Source organism: Myodes glareolus, chromosome 22 (genome assembly GCF_982192425.1).
Source record: "Myodes glareolus chromosome 22, mMyoGla1.1, whole genome shotgun sequence".
In the NCBI taxonomy this organism is placed as follows: Eukaryota; Metazoa; Chordata; class Mammalia; order Rodentia; family Cricetidae; genus Myodes; species Myodes glareolus.
The window spans coordinates 45,034,196-45,054,387 of NC_142047.1; the positions used below are offsets into that span (position 1 = coordinate 45,034,196).

The 20,192-nt window shown below is 45.6% G+C and overlaps 1 protein-coding gene across 3 annotated transcripts in view; it reads right to left on the reverse strand.

Moving 5' to 3' along the window:
- Nucleotides 1-20,192, reverse strand: part of Maf (MAF bZIP transcription factor) — a 349,963-nt gene that overhangs the window by 323,680 nt on the left and 6,091 nt on the right. For 2 of the 3 annotated variants that reach the window (XM_085681775.2, XM_085681776.2), the window contains exon 2: nt 12,481-12,541. In XM_085681775.2, coding sequence (XP_085537901.1) covers nt 12,508-12,541 — 34 coding nt within the window. In that variant the 3' untranslated portion in view covers nt 12,481-12,507. Of the gene's footprint in view, nt 1-4,208; nt 4,410-12,480; nt 12,542-20,192 lie in introns of those variants that run through there. The other variant, XM_048436992.3, reaches the window with a different exon arrangement.

The window sequence follows — 20,192 nt, forward strand, 5'->3', positions numbered from 1 at the left end:
ATTCCTGATGGCCACACAGTCAAAATAAAAAGTTCTTTGTCAATAGATCTCGAAAAGAAATCACCTGCTAGGGTGGGGGCTGGGTTGGTAATGTGCTTGCTTTGCAACTGTAAGTGCCTTGCAAGGACAAAACAACAACAACAGCAGGTGTAGTAACACACACTTGTGATGTCAGTGCTAACAAGGCAGAGACCAGGCTAACTGGCTAAATTAAATACATATAAAAATAAAGGACATTCAGAGTGTTGTCCAGGTAGGAAAACTTTCTCCACAAAACACACAGGCATTTGCCAGATCAGGGGACTTTTGAAAAGCTAGAAGAGAGTTAGGACGCTCTCTAGGTTTGAGCAGGTTGCAAAGACGCCATCTTGGACTTTTCGCAAACTTCTAAGGACTGTGATCACACACTGGTGTGCTTGTTTGGTTAGCCATTGGCTTATTCAGGGAGACCTGTGCTTTGCTCGAAAAGCTCCGAGCTGTGGTCCATGTGTGTGCCCGATGCATCATAGCACAGGGTTGTGTTGAACACAAGAACGTATAAGGTATGGACTGCCCTCTCACGTGATCTCAGCATCCAAGAGTAGAGGAGATTTTTACAGGCCCAGCTTCTTACAAGGTAGAGCAATGAGTATCTTCAACATAGGTCTCTCTCTCTTTCTGTCTCTCTCTCTCTCTCTCTCTCTCTCTCTCTCTCTCTCTGTGTGTGTGTGTGTGTGCAAGCACAAGCACACATGTGTATCTGTCCTCGATAGAGAATTAAGGAACCTGGCATCATGTGGTCAAACATTTTGGTTAATCCAAGAGGGCACCATTCTCCTTGAACTTGCCTGTACAGTAGTCCCTACTACACACTTAAGTGCCTCTTGGAATGATGACAGACAAGATAGGTGTCATTGGTGTCTGCAAAAGCTGGTACAAATAAGTTGAGAATGCATCTATATTTTTCATTTGATCAATGAATAAGAATTTTCTCTTCTGCACAGATCATTTTGTAAAAGCATCCCAGTGTAAAAAGTTTACCATTCCACTGGTTCAAATCCTCTCTCTTCAATTCACCACAAAATTTGTGAGCTGCTAGGTGCCTACCTGATTGCATAACCTTCCTTGGCTCCTAGGTCAATTACACTCCCTCACCCTTTTTTCTTTTCTTTTTTCTTTCCCTTCCTTCCTTTCTTCTTTCCTTCCTTTTCTTTCTGCATCTCTTTTTAAAGAACATTTTGTGACATGTGATCCCAAAAGTCAGTCAGGGGAATGGGACCCACCTACATCCTGGAGCTATGCTGGGGCCAAGTCAGGTTTAAATTGGAGGCTTCCAACCTTAGTCTGCTTTCCCCAAGGGACCTTATCTGACTGCATTGGCCTTGCTCATCATGAATAGAGTGGATGTTTCTAAAGGCCTGAGGAGGCCAGATGGAGTGGGGAACACAAAGCGATTGTTCTGCCTTCCTCATCTGAAACTGGACCTGGGAGATGCTGACTTGTCAGAAGGACAAGAATGTGGGAGCTTTGCCAGGGCTGCTGGGCTCTCTGCATTTTCTGTAGATGCTGGTGCCCCCTGCATCCTTTCCAGGACTCTTCATTCCCCTTTCCATACTGGAATGCCTTGGAATTGTTTAGGAAAAACAAAACCACTGATGCCTGAGCTCACACCCACTCCTTGAGGTTCTGATTTAATTGATGTGTGAGATGGGACATTAATGTTTCGAAAGCCCCACTCCCTTCCAGGAACATCCGGGACTGACAACCCCATCTTCTAGATTCAGAGATCTGCTCGTGCCCAACCCCTTTCACCCAAGCCTCCAAAGCAGGTGTACATGTACTGAGTACTGATTTTAATCTCTCATATTGGAACCAGAACACTGTGTTAATCTCATCCAATCCGTGTCTCAAAAAAAAAAAATCTGATTAAGAAGCTGGCCCTAAAGACCCTTTTTTAGCTATGGCTCATCCAGTGTTAGATAAGCCTGTCAGTTCTTTTCTTGAGTCGGGGAACCTGTAGGGTCCAGTAAGCTCTGATGGGGCCTTAAGAACAAAGGACATAGTTGGGGTGAGCTTGCGGGGGAGGGGTGAAGGCCGGATCCATCCCCCAAGGCAGAGGCACTAATAAGAGGGTCAGAGACAGTGAACCTTCACTCCCAGTTCTCACCCAAGCCATCTTGTATTCACGTTGCCGGACATATCTCCATCCTTTTAATAAATGAACCCTAAACTGAAGGCAGCTTTCACAGCCGCAGACTTTCTGGCCAGAACCCTGGGCAATTATGTATTCCATGCAGAAGCTTGAAGTCCCTTGGATGGCTCCTCTAGTCACAAAAGGCTAAGTCAAGTTAAACAAGGCCTCTGGGTGTGCTAAACAAGCAAAGGATCCCAAACTGAACTCCTGAGATCTCCTGGGGAGCCCAGGAAGGCGGGGCAACTCCTGGAACTCTTTATGGCACCGCCCTATAGGATTGACTCCCCCACCCCCGCATCATAGTTTCCCCTCCTGGAGTATACACTGCAGACTGCAGATGGGATTATATACAATTGTTCTGGGCTGATGAGCAAAATGAACACGCAGAATGCTGATGAATCACTGAGGACAAGGTTTTCACCAGGGAAAATTAATAAAAGGGCTCCTTAGTGCTAAATGAAAGAAATGTCAGGACTTTAATACTTTAGGCAAACCATCGTTTCTTTTTCAAAATTGCCCCAGCACAATGCTATTTACAGGAAATGGTTGTTTAAAAATCAGGGTCCATGTTCACACAAGTTTGGAAAATACTGCATGCCATCTGTGTTAGTATAATATGTATACGGGGCATACATATTAGCATATAAAAGCTCAGAGATGGATGACAGCAATATTAAATCTTTAACACACAATCTTCCTAAATTATTTGAGCAGAGAGCTCCCCAAAGCACAATGATTTTATATTTTTAGGGGTGATGGGATTTTTAATAAAAGAATAGCCATAAGCTATTGTTCTATACCAACCTCCGTTTTCTGATTTTGAAATCATTTATTTTAAAGCAAAGGGGGGGAGGGGAGTTCAAGACCGTAATCACAAAGTCATTCTAATGTAAACCAAGGCTTGTTAAGTGTCAAGGTCAGAATTTCATCCCATGTAACATTGTCCACTGCCGAACATGGTGGGGGTATTTACCCAGTGCAGGTGTTTTACATACATTAACATATTTAATCCAAGTGCTTTACATATATTACCATATTTAATCCTTTATGCTCCTCTTTGAGGGACAATTCCTATCTTCAAGATGTGGAAATTGTATTCTTTTCAGTACCAGTGCCGATTTCTCTGACAACTTGTATTCAACAGGGCTTTCGTTGGCGTGATTTACCAACACCGATTTATCTTCAGTGCCCAGCAGGGTCCTGAGTGACTCCTTACACATTACAGAGTTTTAAGGAGATGTGTCATCAATTACGTTTCAAACTGCGGCCGGAATGGCGATCATTATTTTTGAGAGGGAAAGCCTTTGCTATTGGTTCCTAAAATCAAAGTACAGAATCCTTTGTTTGGAGACCAACAAGGGTCCTTGGGGGCCAAGACCGTGAGAAATCATGGCTCTGGACCTCCAGATGCTAATCACGTTATATGTTCTTTCCTCTGAGCCACACTTGACCCTGCTCAGGAGAAGAGGCCAAGGCGAGGATGCTTGGGTTCTTACAGTACAAATTGAGGCTAAAGGCTGGAGTGTGTGACCCAGGAAGGCTGGGGACAGACTAACTGGGGAGGAAGTGGCACGGTAGACACCTAAGCAAGATTATACTAAATGGTCACCTGGCCCCTACATTGCTTCGTGCCCAGTACCCTCCACTTCTTTATAAGGGATGCAAGTTCCTGCTGCTGGGCTTGTTTAAAGGACTGAAGATGACATTGGTTCTGTCTCCTGGGAGACCGCTGTTCCCCAGCAGCTTCTCTTCACATCCTTCAAGTCTCTAAGTGGCTGGGTGAGATGTTTGAGCGCACAGATGTTTATTCCAACTCCGACAAACAGGTGTGGCCTCCATGTGGCCCTAACACATGTTAAATGTCACTGGCTCTTGAAGTATGCATTTTAATATTTCTCATAATCTCTGTAGCTAAAGCAGTTCAAAGCGAAACATCTTCGTTAAATCCCACAGTGTCTGCTTAAGAAAATAATGTCCTACGTCATGACGGTCCATCTCCACGCATGCCAGGGTACTCATTGAGGGCCCCTTCTGTGTATTTTCTTCTTCTTTGAAAGGGAGAGATCCAGATAAGCCCCTGCTCAGGTGCTTCGGGCTCCAAGATGCTCGTCACATGCACTGACATCCTGGGTGCAAGTGTGTCCAAGGTACCTTTGTAAAAAATAGTTTCCAATCTCAGAAAATAAAACCTTGTTTGTGTGCACGCAACAAGGGGCGAATAAGCAGACTGTCTTCTCTGAAAACAAGAAAAGATGAGTGAATGAAGTCATCTGGCATTAATGTCACATGATTGTTTTCCTAACAATCAGAACTCTCACCCCATCCATCACTTAGCACTGCGCCGTGAACCTATGATGTGTTGTGTTTAGCGTCCTGGTCATTTACAGAATGTATTGATTTGTACTTTATTTTATTGCAATGGTTTTGGGGGTATATTTGTTGAGGTTTGTGCTGCACCAAGCTCGTCTTGGTGTTAATAAACCCTAAGACTAAATACCCAGGATGAGTGGAATAACACTCATACCAATTCATTTTCCACTCTCACACCAGTTTTTTGTTTTCAAATGTACAGATGTTATTGTCCACAGTCTTGCTTCTAGATAGATTCCTCTGCCTATTTATTTCTCCCATTAACAGCTGAATAATGAAATCTGGAAAGACAGACAGGGAAATATGTAATGAGAAAACTCCCGTCAATAACACTGGCCTTCCACCCGACAAATCAGACAGAGTTCAACATACAGAGCCTTCCAGAACATCTGTCTTTCCAGATATAAATCTAGTGGTTCCCCCCAAAACAGATGAATACTTATTTTTGGTTTGATGCTAATCACGGCTTTTTCTTCTCCTTTAAAAAATTAATTAAAAACGCCAGATCAAATAAATATTCCAGGAGAGCAGCAGTAAAGCGGGCAAGTCCCACGTGTTTGGAGTTTTACTACTCTCTGAGTACAGGAATTTATTTGCGGGAAGCAGAAAATAGACAGCGAGCATAAAAACACAGCCGAGTCCCCCTAGTGAAATTATTTATCAAGCTAACAAGGGAGGGACCCTTCTACTCACAACAAGCCAGCGAGGAAAAGACACGGCTTTATATTTTACCTTTGGGTTAGTAGACCAGTAAAAATGCCAGCCGACAAGCACTTCACATAAACATTTCTCTCTAAATGAGCTTCCTTGTTAGGGAGAAGGGGGAAAACAAGGCTTCCAAGCTTAGGCGTGCTATAGCTTCTGGACGGAAAATTCTAGCTACACACTCTGACTCTTTGATGCACGGCTGCCATAATTGAGAAGAAATAGGATACAGTAATACGAATGACAAGTGGCATTTAGATCCCCAATTATAACGTCACTAATTTCAATGTACTTATGTCCTCGTCATGATAGCCTCATGGGTGAAGGTATAGAAGCAGCCTGGGTCTACAAAGATACTTTTTAAAGACCGGCTTTAACAGGCTCCGAAACAGACCATACACACACATATATATATTCATGCACGCAGATATTTATATATCTGCGTGCATGAATCTGGTATTGCAGCCACTTTGCAAGCCTCCTCCTCGGTAAACACTATTTTTCAAATGTTTATTTCATGAGCAAAACCCCAAAGTCAGTTTTGCACAGTTTAATTTAACGATATCAAACTTTGATTATCAACTACAAGAATCTCTGTTGCAGCTTGAGGCAGGAAAAAAAAAAGTGGGGTGGGAATAAAAAGGGGGGGCGGAGATAAAAGGAAAGAAGAGGTGAGGAGAGAAGCCAGGGAAAGTACACTGTGACCTGATCCCAGTTAAATTTTAAAGAAACAGTAAAAGTTGCCTTCCCAGAATCGTTGTCCTGTCAAGCACTCTGCAGGGAACTCCTGATGAATTGACAGGGAGCTCTCACGGTCTCTCCTCTTTCCAAAAGTGAGGCTCTCACCCATTTTCTGTGGGAATGGTGGCAAGATGCCCTTTTTTGTTTTATTGTGGAAGAAAATGGTCCTGGTGAAGATAGGTCTGATACTAGAAAATGCCGGCTGGGCAGAGAGGCTGGAGAGATGGCTCAGTGTTGAAGAGCGCGTACCGCTCTTCCAGGGGACCTGAGTTGGGTTCCCATCTAAGTCAGAGGATTCATCATCACCTGTAATTCCAGTTCCGGGGGAGCTGACTGACAGCCCGTTCTGCCCAACTGAGGCACCTGTACCCCCATGCACAAATCCACACGTGTACACACACAGAGAACAACAACAAAAAAATAAGATGGAGCTTAACAAGTTAAATAAAACAGTAAGAAGAGACAGGCACAACCACCTTGCAGGAATGGCACCCCGACCCTGCCTTCTAGCAAGTGCTTCAGCAGGATGGTGGCAGTTGGTTTCAAGTGAAAGGGAGACTCGAAGGAAGTAGAGTAAGCAAGCTCTTCCTTCTTTTCCCCTTCCCTGCAAATGGCACTGCAGGATTTCTCTCTGAACCCTCCTCCTCTTGGGCAGGAGGCTGGGTGTACTCCTCTTCCAGGACTAAGGCTGAAACTCCCAGCTCAGACCCTACAAGCCTGCTTTGGGAGCTGTGTGCATTCTTTGCCCACGGACCTGAAGGGACAGGTTGGGACTAGGCCACACTCCATTCCCGCATGCCGTGTTTTGTGCAGCTCAACTAGGATCTTATAAGATGGTACCGAACGAAGAGAAGAGCTAAGAGGAAAACACGTCACACCTCAAATGACTGTCCTTGAAGACTAGAAGGTTTGGAAAATGCTACACGCCCACCTATGACACGCAGTCGAACCAGGCCTGGCTTTGAAAGCATCAGGATGAACAGTCTGGTGTGGCTCCACCACGCCAGCAGGATGCTGAGCAGGCGGAGAGGCAGGGAGTCTGGGTAAAGAGCGAGCTGCTCCAGAGCAGGTGCTTTTCATGGCGTGGCTTTCTGTGGCCATCTGGAGAGAAAGGCAGCTGCGAGCCCTCAGACTCAGGCAGGGTCGCACACTCCGCTCCTCGCTGCACACCCAGGGTCCCTCTTCTCCCCTGTCCACTCCAGGAGTGCAAACCCAACTGCAGGGCAAAAATCTCCAAAAGCACCAGAGAACATTGGTGACAGCCATGCATTTTTTTAAAAATGTATTAGGTAACGACAAGAAACTGTTAGAGATTTAAAGGAAGAAACTGCAGGAGGAGGAGGCAGAGGGGCAGGAGGAGAATAAGGCATTAAGAAAATAATAAGGAAACGACCTTTGGGCATCAGACAGAGCTTGAGCTAGCCACAGGAGCATGGGAGAGATAGCAGCTCTTAGCTCACAGAGGTCATCATTGGTCCAGGAGGTTCTGGTCTCTCTGCTTCCCTCCATGAGCAGAACAGAGAAGGTCTGAACCTGTGGCCAGCAGGTGCTTTCTCTCACTTCGAGCAGCGTGAGATCCCAACATTGTGAAACCTACAGTTTATGTCTTGAGATTTTTTTTTTAAAGGGACCTATGGTTTTTCATTGCAGGGTGTGGGAAGGAGTGAAGTAGAAGGAGGGAGAGGAAGAGGAGAAAACTGTAAGGGGAAACGAGGAAGGGGGAGAATAGGAAACACAGGAGGGACAGGAGGCGGAGAAATTACCAAGGTAAGCAGAAAATTCTGTTCTGTTCTGTTCTGTTCTCATGTATGTTCAGGACGGTGGGTAACCCCTCAGCAGCTATGGTCCCTTCTTTTCATGAACATCAGGCACGAACCTCATTTTAAAATATAAACAAGCCAGAGGTCCACCACGGCGGTATAGACGCCAGTCCTTTAATTAACTCCCGTCAGTAACAAAAGGTCTCTATTTTGATTAAGGGTACAGAGGGAGAGTCAACCCCAGTGCCTAAGAATTCCTTTCAATAATTACAGCCCCCGACTCAGTTCTGCTGCTGGGAGTAGGCAGGACCCAGGGAAGAAAAGAAACTTTGTGTGTGGAGCCCAATTTAAGGGAAGATGACCTCAGGGTCAATTTCTCGGAGCATTTGCGATCAATTCAGTTCTCACCTCCACTGCCTACCTGGCAGCAGATGAAGTTGCTGTGCTTTTCAGTAGACAGGAAAGACAAGCGGAAACCTTCAGCAGCTGCATGTGAATAACCGCGCTAGATGATGCTTGCGGAGCAAAAGGAGGAGAACAAAATCCTACCGGCAAGATCTCCCTTCCTTCTTTATCTTCCTCGTTTGTCTTTCTTGATCCCTGATGCGCCCACTAAAGGACGCATCCTTGCGCCGTTAATGAGGTATTAACATCTACCAGGGCTTACACCTGCTGCCACGGTACCACTCAGTTGACAATGTCTGTAAATCCCACAACCGGTTGGATTTTTCCCACGGAACCCGGACACCACACTCCTCTCTCTTTCTGGATGATATTAGTTCCATCCAAAAGGGCATGGTGCTAATTAACAGCTTTACCTTCTTCCCAGTAGATGCCTAGAGAGAGGGGCACACCAGCTCTACTGGCTTCTCCTTGTCCTGATGTTTTCCAAATCTTTCCAGTGGAAACAAAAAGCAAGCAAACAAAACTCCTTAACCCCAGCGCTAAGCTCATTCATTGCTGATAATTTCCTTAGGTGCCAGGAACAGAACCAGAAATGCCAACACAAATCCTGATAGTCCTTTTCAGGGTGAGGAAATGACTGACTCTGCCAGGAAGAGAGGAGGGAATTTAAATGTTCATGTGGAAGCCCAGCTCTAAATCTGAGCTTTTGACAGGTGACTGACCACGGGCCTTTGTGATGAAACTTCTTTCTGAAAGAACCATTTTTGTTTTAAGTCACAAGGGCGACAGGGTTTGCAAAGTTTCCTCCACTAAATGCAAAATGTTTCCTTCTTAAGTGGGAACTTAAATAGTATCTCAAGGTTAGGGGAAAGACCAAGACATTTAGATGGCGTGATTAGGCTAGGAATTGATTAAATCGGTGTGCTGGTTGGGGGAGGAGCTTAACCTAAATAAATAGACAGCAGCAACAGAAAACAATTAGGGTGAGCCGGCATCGTGAAACACTTCAAACAAAATCTTTTCCCTAATTGTCTCAGTGCCAAAAAATTATAAAATTATAAAAATTCAATAAGCTTGAAAATCACTCATGGGGGGTTTACCAGCATGGTCCCACCACAAATGCTCAAGTGAGATAGAAGATCATCTTCCTTAGAGGACTTATTCTAGAGACGTATTGTCTAAATGCTCCAATCAGCGTTATCAGAGGACATGGTCAAGACCAGGTCTTTCCAGAGGTGCCAATCAGAACATACAGTCTTGGGGGAGTTCCTTTGTGTGGAAATACAGATTTATCATTTCTGATCACATACTCTTGTAGGTGCTGTGAGGACACTGGGTGTGGTGTCTTTACATTGTTACTAAACAGGCGTACATATTGTGCTAAGGCACCCATGCTCGTTGGGAAGAGTGAACTTAGGTTTGCATTTTATTTCCCGAGGCTTATAGGTAAACACTGAGAGACAGGTGAGCAGGGACAAGATCTTGAAGACTTTGTCTCTGTCTTGTGGCTGCATGTTACCCTGTTCCTAAAATAGGGGGTGGCCTTCCTTACATTTGACTACTTTCTGAGGTCATTCCATGGGAACAGAGAAGGCCAGAGAAAATTCTGCCCATGCTGTGAAGGGTGGGCCATGAAATATGAGCAAAGGTGTATTTCTGCAAATTTCCTCTGTAGGTGGCAAGGCAGGCAGCCTCCCTGTTATGTGTCTGTGCCTCATCTGCCATTCCCTGGACAGCTCCATAAGACTTGACTGCATCCACATGAGTCTAAACCAATACCGGGAACATCTGAAATGGTCAGAACAGACACATGAGCTGGTTAGGACCCGATGCCACCTTCCAAGTCCTGGGTTGGTACCCTAAGAACCAGGAACGAGGATGGGGTTGCTCTCTAACTTGATTCAAACCCCAGGGAGTCAGATCACGCCTTAGTACACTTCAATCCAGGAGACAGCTTCAAAGGCTGGCTCAAAAGCCACCCTGGGCCATAGGGGCTGGCCATAGCATCACTCGTTTTCATGGCAACCGTCACACCTTAGCCAGCGAGGCTGGGGGACAAGTCAGTCAAGAAGCAATACTGGATAGAAGGCAGACCAGCCATGCTCAGGCATTTAGGCTTACGTGTTAGGAGAGCTACCTTGCAAAGGAAGGTCTGTATGCATTTGAACTGGTTAGCAGATTTGAGTCTGTGACATACAATAGCAAATGTTAGCCAAGGTTAAGGGAGTCTGCCAAAGCAGAGGATTTAATCTTCTTGTAATACCAACTGGTGAATATTTTAAAGTTGCATGTGCATGTCAGTCAGTCTGTCTGTCTATCTGTCTGTCTGCATCTGTTGGGTGCCCCTTAGAGGCCAGAGGAAGTGTCAGACGTCTTGGAGCTGAAGTTCCAGGTGGCTGGGAAGCACCCGGTAGGGATGCTAAGATCTGAATAGGGTCTTCTTCAAAAGCAGTGGAAGCTCTTGCGAATTGAGCCGCCTCTCCAGCCCTCGGATGAGCATTTTGTAATAGGGACATGAACCATCCTATAATCCAGACTGTATTTCTGACGATAAATAAAAACAGCTAGATAGCTCCCTCCAGACTTGGGGTTCCATTTTTCAAAACCTACCTTAACGTGAAAGGGCCAGGCAGGAGCTACCAAGCTGAAATTAGCAAGAGGCCCGAAAGCCTATTGACCCTGCCATATCTGCACTTCCCTGAGTGAAATCCCTTAGCCAAAGAGACTTTCCAAAAATAATCTGAGCCACCCTCCCCAGAGCTCCAGACCTCGAGCTTTCTGTATATCGGTGTAGAATACCTAAGGCCATAAGGAACTTGAAGGTATTGTCGTCCCCCCAAACTCCCCTCCTGACCAAATGCCTTTCTCTCCCTTGCTCTTGCCTGTCAATCATCTTCACAGCTGAAATTTGATTTCTCTCCCACCGGTAACTTCGTATGAAAGATTACTAGTGGGGTTAGGACCAGTGTGAAACCTGCTTTTAATGTTCATTAACTTTTTTTTTTCTCAAAAAGGATGATGTCAGTATCACCAAACCTACCAGTAGGCCTGGATCCTTGTATTTAACAGGTGACTTTCAAATTAGAATTATAAATACCCACATGAAACAGGAAAAAGCACTACAGCCGCATGCATGTACGGACATATGAGTCATACCGCAGGAATACACCAAGTTCAAATCTAGATACAGAAATTCCTTTAAAAATGCTGGTAATGTTTATAAGGTCTGCAGAGAAACCGTGCTGTGTATTCACGGTACGGTTATTAAAAATGAGACTTTGCTCACCACAGCAAATGTCTGTAAATAATCAGACACTGCTTTTACATAGTGAAAGTGAGCTCTGTTGTCCCCCCCAACAGTATTCTCGTTCACTTCATCCCTCGAGATCCTTCTTTTCAAAGAAGCACAATTTGACAGCGTGACCTTTGCCCCTTTCAGTTTTGCTAGCTACCAGAAGGGGAAAAAAACATGAGTATGTCATGCAAATTTCTCAGCAAGCAAACTTTTTTAATAATAATAATAATAGAAACCCTACTTTGTTTCGCTAGCTAAGGAGCGATAAAAGGTCCCCATAAAACCATGACACTACGCAATAATGGGTGTGAGAGCATTGCCCTGACTCTCCACATGGAGAGGGCTCATAATTAAGTTCATGCTGGGATACTTGGAGTTTCCAACACTATTTATTCCAAAACACGTTCAAATAGCTCCACTTCATTTTCTCCAGTTGACGGAAATCAGAGTGTGGCCTTCCGCATGTCCCCTTCCCTCCCAGTCTGCCTCTGATTGCTGTGGAAGGCGGCTCCACCGACACATGGATCCAGAAGGAAAATACTCTGCCCTGAAATCGTATTAAAGTCTCCAAATGTGAGAACAGATATGCTAAGCCATTGTAAATGTGGAATGGTCACAAATCCAGGCAGAGCAGATCGAGACACCGGATGTCAGTTTTGCTCCAGTTCATCCAATGATCTGACATTCAGGGAGAAGGACTATCTACGCCAGTGTGGGTAAGAGGTTTGTGGTACCCACGTGAGGAGCTGAGATCTGTTCAGATTGGATTAGTTATTCTGCATGGGGCAGAGAAGAATGTAAAGAAATCAATACAGACCAGCATGCTGGTTCGCACCCAGATAGCCTGCGTCATTCCTGCAGTCACAATTTGCGCTGCATGTGAGACTCTAAGACCAGAATGACTGGAAACGGGGACTCCTTGTGCCTGAGGAGCGCAGCATCACTCGGTGTAGCTTCGGTCGCTTACGTCCCCTCCCTCGCATGGCAAATCCATTCAAACAAGCACATGCATATGGAAGATCCATGCGTACCTGTTTGTCTCCAGGCAACCGCTTTGCTCACATCACAGATGTAGAGGAGTCCCTTGGGTACCTGATTCGGTAAATACATTAAAATAAACAAAGGGTGATTAATATCCAGGAAGAGTCTTTGAAGGACAGTACGTGCAAGGTAGCTTAACTATCTATGGCAAGGCAGAGATGGCTAAAAGAGGCCCCATTTGGTCTAGCTGATCTTGCGTGGTGGTCTCAGCCCCTCAAGCCAGAAGAAGGGTTCGAGTGAAGGAAGCCTCCCCGTCGTGGTTATGGTCACCAAAAGTAGGACACCACCCTGTATTGGCTTTGAAACTGTTCTCAGTTCACAGGAAACCAAGCAGTTCTGGGTTCCTAGAAGGGGACTCTGAACGATTTCTGGTGGGCCTTTCTTTGTCTCCCGCTGCCAACTCCTCGGAGGAACTGCTGGTCCAGTTCCTCGGGCACTTACTGCGCCTGCGTGTCCAGACTCTGCCCTCTCCCCCATCTCCGTGGTCTGCTTCACTAGCACTCCAGGCAGTCACTACAAGTGTTCTCTCAACACTCAGTAGCATTTACATGCCATCCCTTTGTTTATTAATCTTTTTCTGTTTAAATTAGTAACCAGGAGTACTCAGAAGGATCAAATGAAAATGAGGTTGCTTTTTTTTTTTTTTAAAAAAAGAACTTTTAATTTTACACTGAATAACAAAGCATAATGATTCAAAATGCTTACCTTTCCAAAAGGGGAAAAGAAAAAACCCCACTCATTCTTATTAGCTATACTAACGTGGGTGGCAAAATAGCGTTCACTTGGCGTACGGAGCCTAGTATTTTCTAGACAGCAACTTAATAACAAAACAGACTTGTCATTTCCTCCCCCGGATAGTCACACTGTACCAGTCCAGGGCTGTCAAAATATATTTAAAGTCTAATTTAAAATATTCCACATGGTTTGGGGGGAATCTGTGTACAGTAATTGCAATCGAGTAAGTCGTAAGTAGTAAGCAGGGATGCTTCATTATTTCCCTCCCATCTACCGCACTTCTGTCTGGACGGCTCTACAATGGGTGGGAACAAACAGACAAAATACTCCTTCCCATGCTGGATCCCACAGGCTGCGCAGCCGACCGCGTACTCTTCACTTGAACTGTCACTCTGCTCTGTGATACTTATTCTCCTGAATGTTCTTTATCTAGTAAGTGGAGGACTGCTTAGGGAAACAAGTCCCGGCCCTGACACCTGCCCAGACCATCGGGAATTAATCACGCGCTTGCGTTTGTGTTTCCCAATGAAACGCTTTTAAAACAGTAAGCTCCACTTGTCTTGTCTTCTCCAGAACATACACGTTTACAAGAAAAAAAAAAGGAGTAAAAAAGGAAATGAGAAACACGCTGAAATTGTTTCAAAACCTGGAAGTGTGCTGTGAAGATAAACTGTTCCTTACTGGAAGTTTAGATAGTTAACGACAAAACAGAAGAAAACAATAAAAAAAACTAAAATTTCCCATTTAGGACGACTTTCTCTTTTTAACAAAAAAGTCTTGAGGAACAATAGATTCTCCTAGAGAGGCAAGTGAATGGGAGGATATTGCAGCCTAGAAGATGGTGGACGGAGAAGCGCTGTCAACCGCTTGGGGATATAGCAAACATGGTAAGATTTGACCAGGAGGACTTGCGCGAACTCAGATACTAGCAGGGCATTTTACAATTTTAGAAAAATATTACCAAGCAATAATTGGATGTGGGCTTTGCAAAAATGCCCCCCCCCGGCCTGTCCTTCCTGGCCCTGTCATTGATAGTATCTGTTATTTTGGGAGGAAACGCATCGGCTTCATTAAATGTGATATTTGGCATCTTGCCTGAAATCTCCTAAAGTGGCTGTCTTCTCTAGATCGTTGGTGTCATTTTCCTCAAGATGACCTCTACATGCTGGCTACCTGGGGAACCCTATCCGATGATCCAGGCACTTACTTTCCAAAGCCTGTGGGAGGAGGGCCCTGGGCTTTGCACACCTGAACGGAGCCTAAAAGTCAGCGTGTTTCGTTGCCTGTGTTGTTCTGCCTACTTTCACCTGGACCAGTCACTGGGGAGGGGTGAGGGTCAGGGAATCTCCAAGACAAGTGAGAGAGAAGAGTTTGACCCTGGACCATGACCATGAAATCGGGGCCAGATCGCGGACAGCAGAGAACCTCTCTCCCTAACCACGGAAGAGGTTGTTGCTGCTGTAGTAGCAACACCAATATTCAAGTTAATGTTTCAAAGGGCTCAGTACCTTCACACCATAGCGAGTGCCTCAGAAAGGAGAAAGTAGGCCCTGAAAATATGTCACAGGTTGTCGGAGGTGCCTCCCAACGGCCCTAGTCAGACAGGGGGAGTGTCCCTTGGCTTTCTTAGATGAGGGGTGCTCTGTGACAAACTGAAGCTAGCCTAGTTCTTCTGCTCACGCAAGGCCAGAATGGACAGAACTCTACCCTGTGACCATTTTAATTTCATAACGTGGAAACTGCAGATTTGCCTTTGAGTGGCTTTTGTACTTCATTGTGTTGTCTCAAAAGAGTCAAATGGAAAAATAAATGGCAGAGGCCAGAATATTTTGAACTTGTTGTCTAAAACCAGAATGACATAAAGACGGGTTTTAAGACAGATTTGGTATGGTATCGTTACCACTGAAGTTTTGTTTTTTTTTTTTCCTTTTTCGCTCCTGTCAAAAAGGGTTTCTTAAAATGATCTAGCAGTATTAAGATGCTTATATCTGATGCATAATCATTGTTTCGGTTTCAAAGTATTCACCTTCACAGCTAAGTCCCGCACCGAGAGACAGAGAGTTAAAATACAGAATATTTGTTCATTTAGACACAGGGGGCTGCCTACCTTCACCCCTCCCAAAGGGCAGTGCCTATGAGACAGGGGCTGCCTGGCCGAGACCGTTCCCAAAGTGTTTCCTTTTTAAAAGAGACCATCCAGCAGTTTGTGTGGAACTGTGTTAAATCAAGAAAAGCAAAATAACCGTTGTAGAAGCCCTCCCCCCGTCCAAAGCTCACTCAGCTGGCTTTGCTCTGCAAGGGGGCACCCAGCTATAGACCATGGAAAGACCAAAGCATAAAGAGAGACTTTGTAGATTTTAAAACAGACGGCCTGGAGTCCCTTGCCCTCACTTTTCTTCTTCTGTCTAATTAAAGCAGGGAAAGGAAAAAACAGTCTTGGCAATTAATAAAGTAACACACACACAAGCTCTAGAGCTCTGGAGATGCTCATCTTGTTTACAGAAAGTTCCAGGGTGCTGGGAGGTAGAGTGGAGTACAGGGGGGGGGCGGGGGGGGTGGAGGGAGGTCCTGGCAGCATCCTTCTCTCCCCACCCAGGTCCAGAAGCACAGCCCCTCTGGTGGTTCTGACAGCCCAGAAGGTCTGCTCCTCCCAGACTCATCCTCTGGGACAACTTCAGTCGCATCCCAAAGCACATCAGAGTTCTTTCCCTGCAGGGGTGCTGTGGCTAGGCCTAGTACCAGGACCCTTGTACAGGACAAGCTGGTTGTGGCTACCACGGTTGCTCCCAACACCAGGCTGTCTTTGGGGCCTCTCAGAGGTGACACTGGCGCCTGGTCCCCAAACATGCACCAGCTTCCACTAGGCCTGCAGCCGTAGGCAGAGTACCAAGGGACTTTCTGAAGGCCTAAGGAAGTCACAGGCCACAGGCAGCCACCCTGGCTCCCCCGACAGCCTCTTTATTCCAGCAGGTTCCCATCTGCTGTTCACCAGACAGGGAAGTCCCTGTACTGTACTCTGTCCAGTACTCTGACCCCTCAGTTCTGGTGAGGAATTGGGACAAGCTATGTGGCTGGTCCCCACAAGGCAAGTGTATGTATCAATGGGCAGCGGTAGATGTGTGTATGTTCTTTGTGGTGTGTGGTGAGGACTGTCTGGATGCTGGGAAAGGGGCCACACTCAGCCTTTTCCCTGGCTGCCTTTCTCTTCACTCCAAGCAATAGAGAGCTCTATACAGTGGGCAACCATGCACCCTTAGGTGCACAATAGGACTCCTTTCTTCTTTGCGCATACCCTGCACGCGGGGGTGACTTGCGGTGACATTAACTGTTTCTTGGCTGGAAGATGGTGCCATTCCCGGGGGTTCTTTCCTAGCCTTGTGTGACTGACATGGCAGGCAAGGGTGCTGACCAATTTAGGGTGACAGGGTCAGGTGGTCAGGGGCTCAAATGTTGGCTCTTAAGGACCTCACTGCTTTTAATCTGTGGGAGACCTAGGGGTCTGCCAACTTCTTATCAGTACTCCCCGCAAGCAAATACTTCCTGGGAGAGCCCCTAAGCATGACCCGAGATGACCCTTCAGCAACTGGAGGTCATAGGTCAAGGTTGGTCTTTGTCATTAATTCCTTCCCTAGCAGTGGCAGCCTCTTCCTTCCCTCTGGATTTTAAGCCTTGATTAAAATGGCCTATTGTCTTGGGGACATCAGGTTCATGCTTCTCCTGCTAGAGTTCCCACAGGACGTCCGAAACCCACGTCTGGAGGCTTCCAGAAGTAAATGCTGTCACACAGAACCTGGGAAAACATTGTTTGCAAAAGGGGCAAGTGTAACTTTGTTCTGATTTTCGGGTCACAGCCGTTCCTGACATGACATCTCACTCCTCCCTGCAAGGTGTGGTAGCTTCTCTAAACCAAATACGAGGAAATTCCTTCTTTGGAGAGCTGTTTGGAAGCAGGCAAGACTGGGAATCAGAATGGATTCCAACCAAGAAATCTAGGGACAGAATCAGCTGGCCAGGCTTGGCGTCTGGGTGGGTGAGGACCGCAAGCCGAGAACTGTTTCCTTCCACCCTGTTTTTTGTCCCAAAGCAGGGAGGCACCCCTGAGTCCCCCTTCTTGAATTAATGCCCCTTGCTTAATGGCAACTAAAAACTCAAGATAGATTTGTACAGAGGGAAGGAATGCGATGTTGTAATCTAAAGTCTACTGGGGGGCATTTGTGATCTAACAAAACGGAAGAAAAAAACCAGAATGTTGAGCTGTGCGGGAGGAGGCCCTCAGCAGACACCCCCTCCGATTTCAGGGAGGATCTCCACATTCCTATCACGGCCTCCCTCTGGAAAATGTGTTTGGGGAGTTTCTTAAACCTGTTCAACTCCTGCACATTCATATAAACATTTGATTTCTGTGTGCTGTTGATGTGTGCTCTCTCTCTTGGCCTTGTCTGTTGTGCAAACCTCTCCCTCTTTCTCTCTCACACATGCACACACGTGTGGGCTTGCACACACACACACACACACACACACACACACACACACACATGCAAACATGCACGCACGAGCACACACAAAGGGTTTTCAAATTTAACCGATCAAAAGCGGTTACAATGTCATGAAACCTCGTGCAGTGTATATAGAAATACCAGGATATAGTGGCTGCGTGGGGCAAAGTGTTGCCCCTTTCAGACAACTAATAACATATTCATAAACGCTCCCTCCAATTGAGGCACTAAAGGTTTCCTCAAGGCTGGCTTTCCCTTTGGAGTCCTATGTAAAACAAAACAAAACAAAACAGCAAGTCTGGAGGTATACACTTTTAGAGAAGAGGCGCACTGCCCTTGAGTCCCACCTTCCATATGTATGCACTGAGCAAGTGAAAGCTGCGGTATTATTTATGCTGGGGATTCTTTGCCTTCCCAGTCTTTCTCTCTTCTCACTTCCTATAGCTACGGCAGGGACCTGGACTTTGCGATTTGATTTTGCTTTGTTCTTCTGCTCATTCCTCTCTCGAGGGTGACAAGGCCCCTAGTTTGTCTCAAGACTGTGTTGCTTTATGTTGCCGACAACCATGAGCCAGCCCTACAAGCTAAGACTCCCTCACCGCATCTCCAACTTCCGGCTAGAGTCAGAATGCCAGCAAGAGCCTGGTTTGTTCAGGAGCCTGGACAGGGCAAAGCCTGGAGAGATGGGAGAGAATCCTCCTTTTGGGGGTTTTTAATGTTAGCCTTTTACAGATTTATATTCAGAGTGATAAAAGCTATCTCTTGAGAAGGTGGATTAAGGCTTTTCCTGTTCTAGACAAATTGAAAAACAAATCCTGATTTCAATCAAAGGACCCTGGACTCTGTCCCTGTCCCCTATGGCTACCGCTCAACCCTGGACTTGGGACATCTTTGAAGGTGAGGATCGGCTAAGAGCAAAAATAAACTTTGGGGTTTTGAAGTAAAGCACAGATGTTATACCCTCAGTGTCTTTAGGGATAAACTGGAGAAGCAGAAACCACAGGCTCCGACTGCAGAGAAAACTTTCCTAAATCCCCCAAACAACAAAACTAAATGATGGTGCTTCATCCTAGAAAGGAGCTAAATTATTATTTTTCTACTCAAATATAAGTCCATCACAGCGGGAAGCACTGTGAGTCAGGCCTCCAAAGTGGGCTGCGAGGCACTTCCTATTGCTCTTGCTGACAGTTTGTGTAAGCACGAAGGCCTCAGAGCGGCAGTGTGAGTTTTTATGGACACAGTGACCAGACGTCTGAAGGCTGTCACTCACGAGTTTCCATCTTCCTTTCTCTTTCACTCCAAGGAGAAGAAATTAAAAAAAAAAAAAAAAAAGGAAAGCAAAGATTCCAGAGTGATCCAGAGTGACAGTCAGATTTTAAGGTATTGATTCGTGTAACATAGAGTAGGAATATTTTTATCAAGCTGAGAATATGTGACTATGGAGGTAAGTTTTCCTCCGTCAGAACAGAGCAAGACAAACGAAAACCCTGGATACTCTGTCTGTGCCCTGCAGCTTTGGGATATGTCCTAAGCAACTTCTGAGACTTGGCCCAGGAAATGGCAGGAAGCTGGCTGGAGAGCCAAACTGTATGCCATAGCCATGAAGGTGAACACCATTTTTCTCTCCTCATGCTTTTAACAGCAAAATCGGCGGTTTGACCAAAGGAAGTTCTATTTAAAAGCCTAAAAATCTCGAATTGATGTTAACCACATAAGAAAGACTAGGGTGAAAGGTAAAAGGGGAGGACAGAACAGTATGCTAGCATCAGGCACATTCAGCAACAGACAGCAGCTCCCCTTGGAGCGTCTGTGTGGAAAGGGGCTCCGTGGTCACGGGTACCAAGATGTAAATGTCTAAGTAGTAGATTTATGGGTAGGGTATGGGTTGGGCCTATTTGATGTCAATATATTCAGATGTCAGATAGATGTGTTGTGAAAAGTGGTTATGATTTGTTTTTTGAAAAGGAGAAATGTACACAAGGCAGGAAATTAAAAGGAAGTGATTTTTTGTGAAGGGTCTTGAAGAATAAAGTAGTAGGTGTCAGCTGTAGCGGGGAGCACAGAGAGGGTGTGGATTTAACTAACTACATTTGGCCACTCACTGGTTTCATTTACAGCAGCTATGTCTGACAAATGACACGCTTGACATCACAAGAACTAGTCAATACTAGTATGACCACGGTCTTTGAAAAACTAAGGTCCTCAGTCACATAAATCTCCTGCCCCAACATGGGTTTGGGGGAGAAGTCAATTTCTTACTTTTGTTTTTTTTTTTTTTTTCATAGTACAATTCTCTGCCAGGAAAACAATAAAGATATACTGCTAAGAATGGGCAAGCCTGAAGATGCTTTCAAAATGCGAGCTGTTTGCTTTGGGGAAAGTTTTCTTTATAGATATATCTGTATAACACACACATACACACACACACACACACACACACACACACACACACACACGTTCCAGAGGTTCTA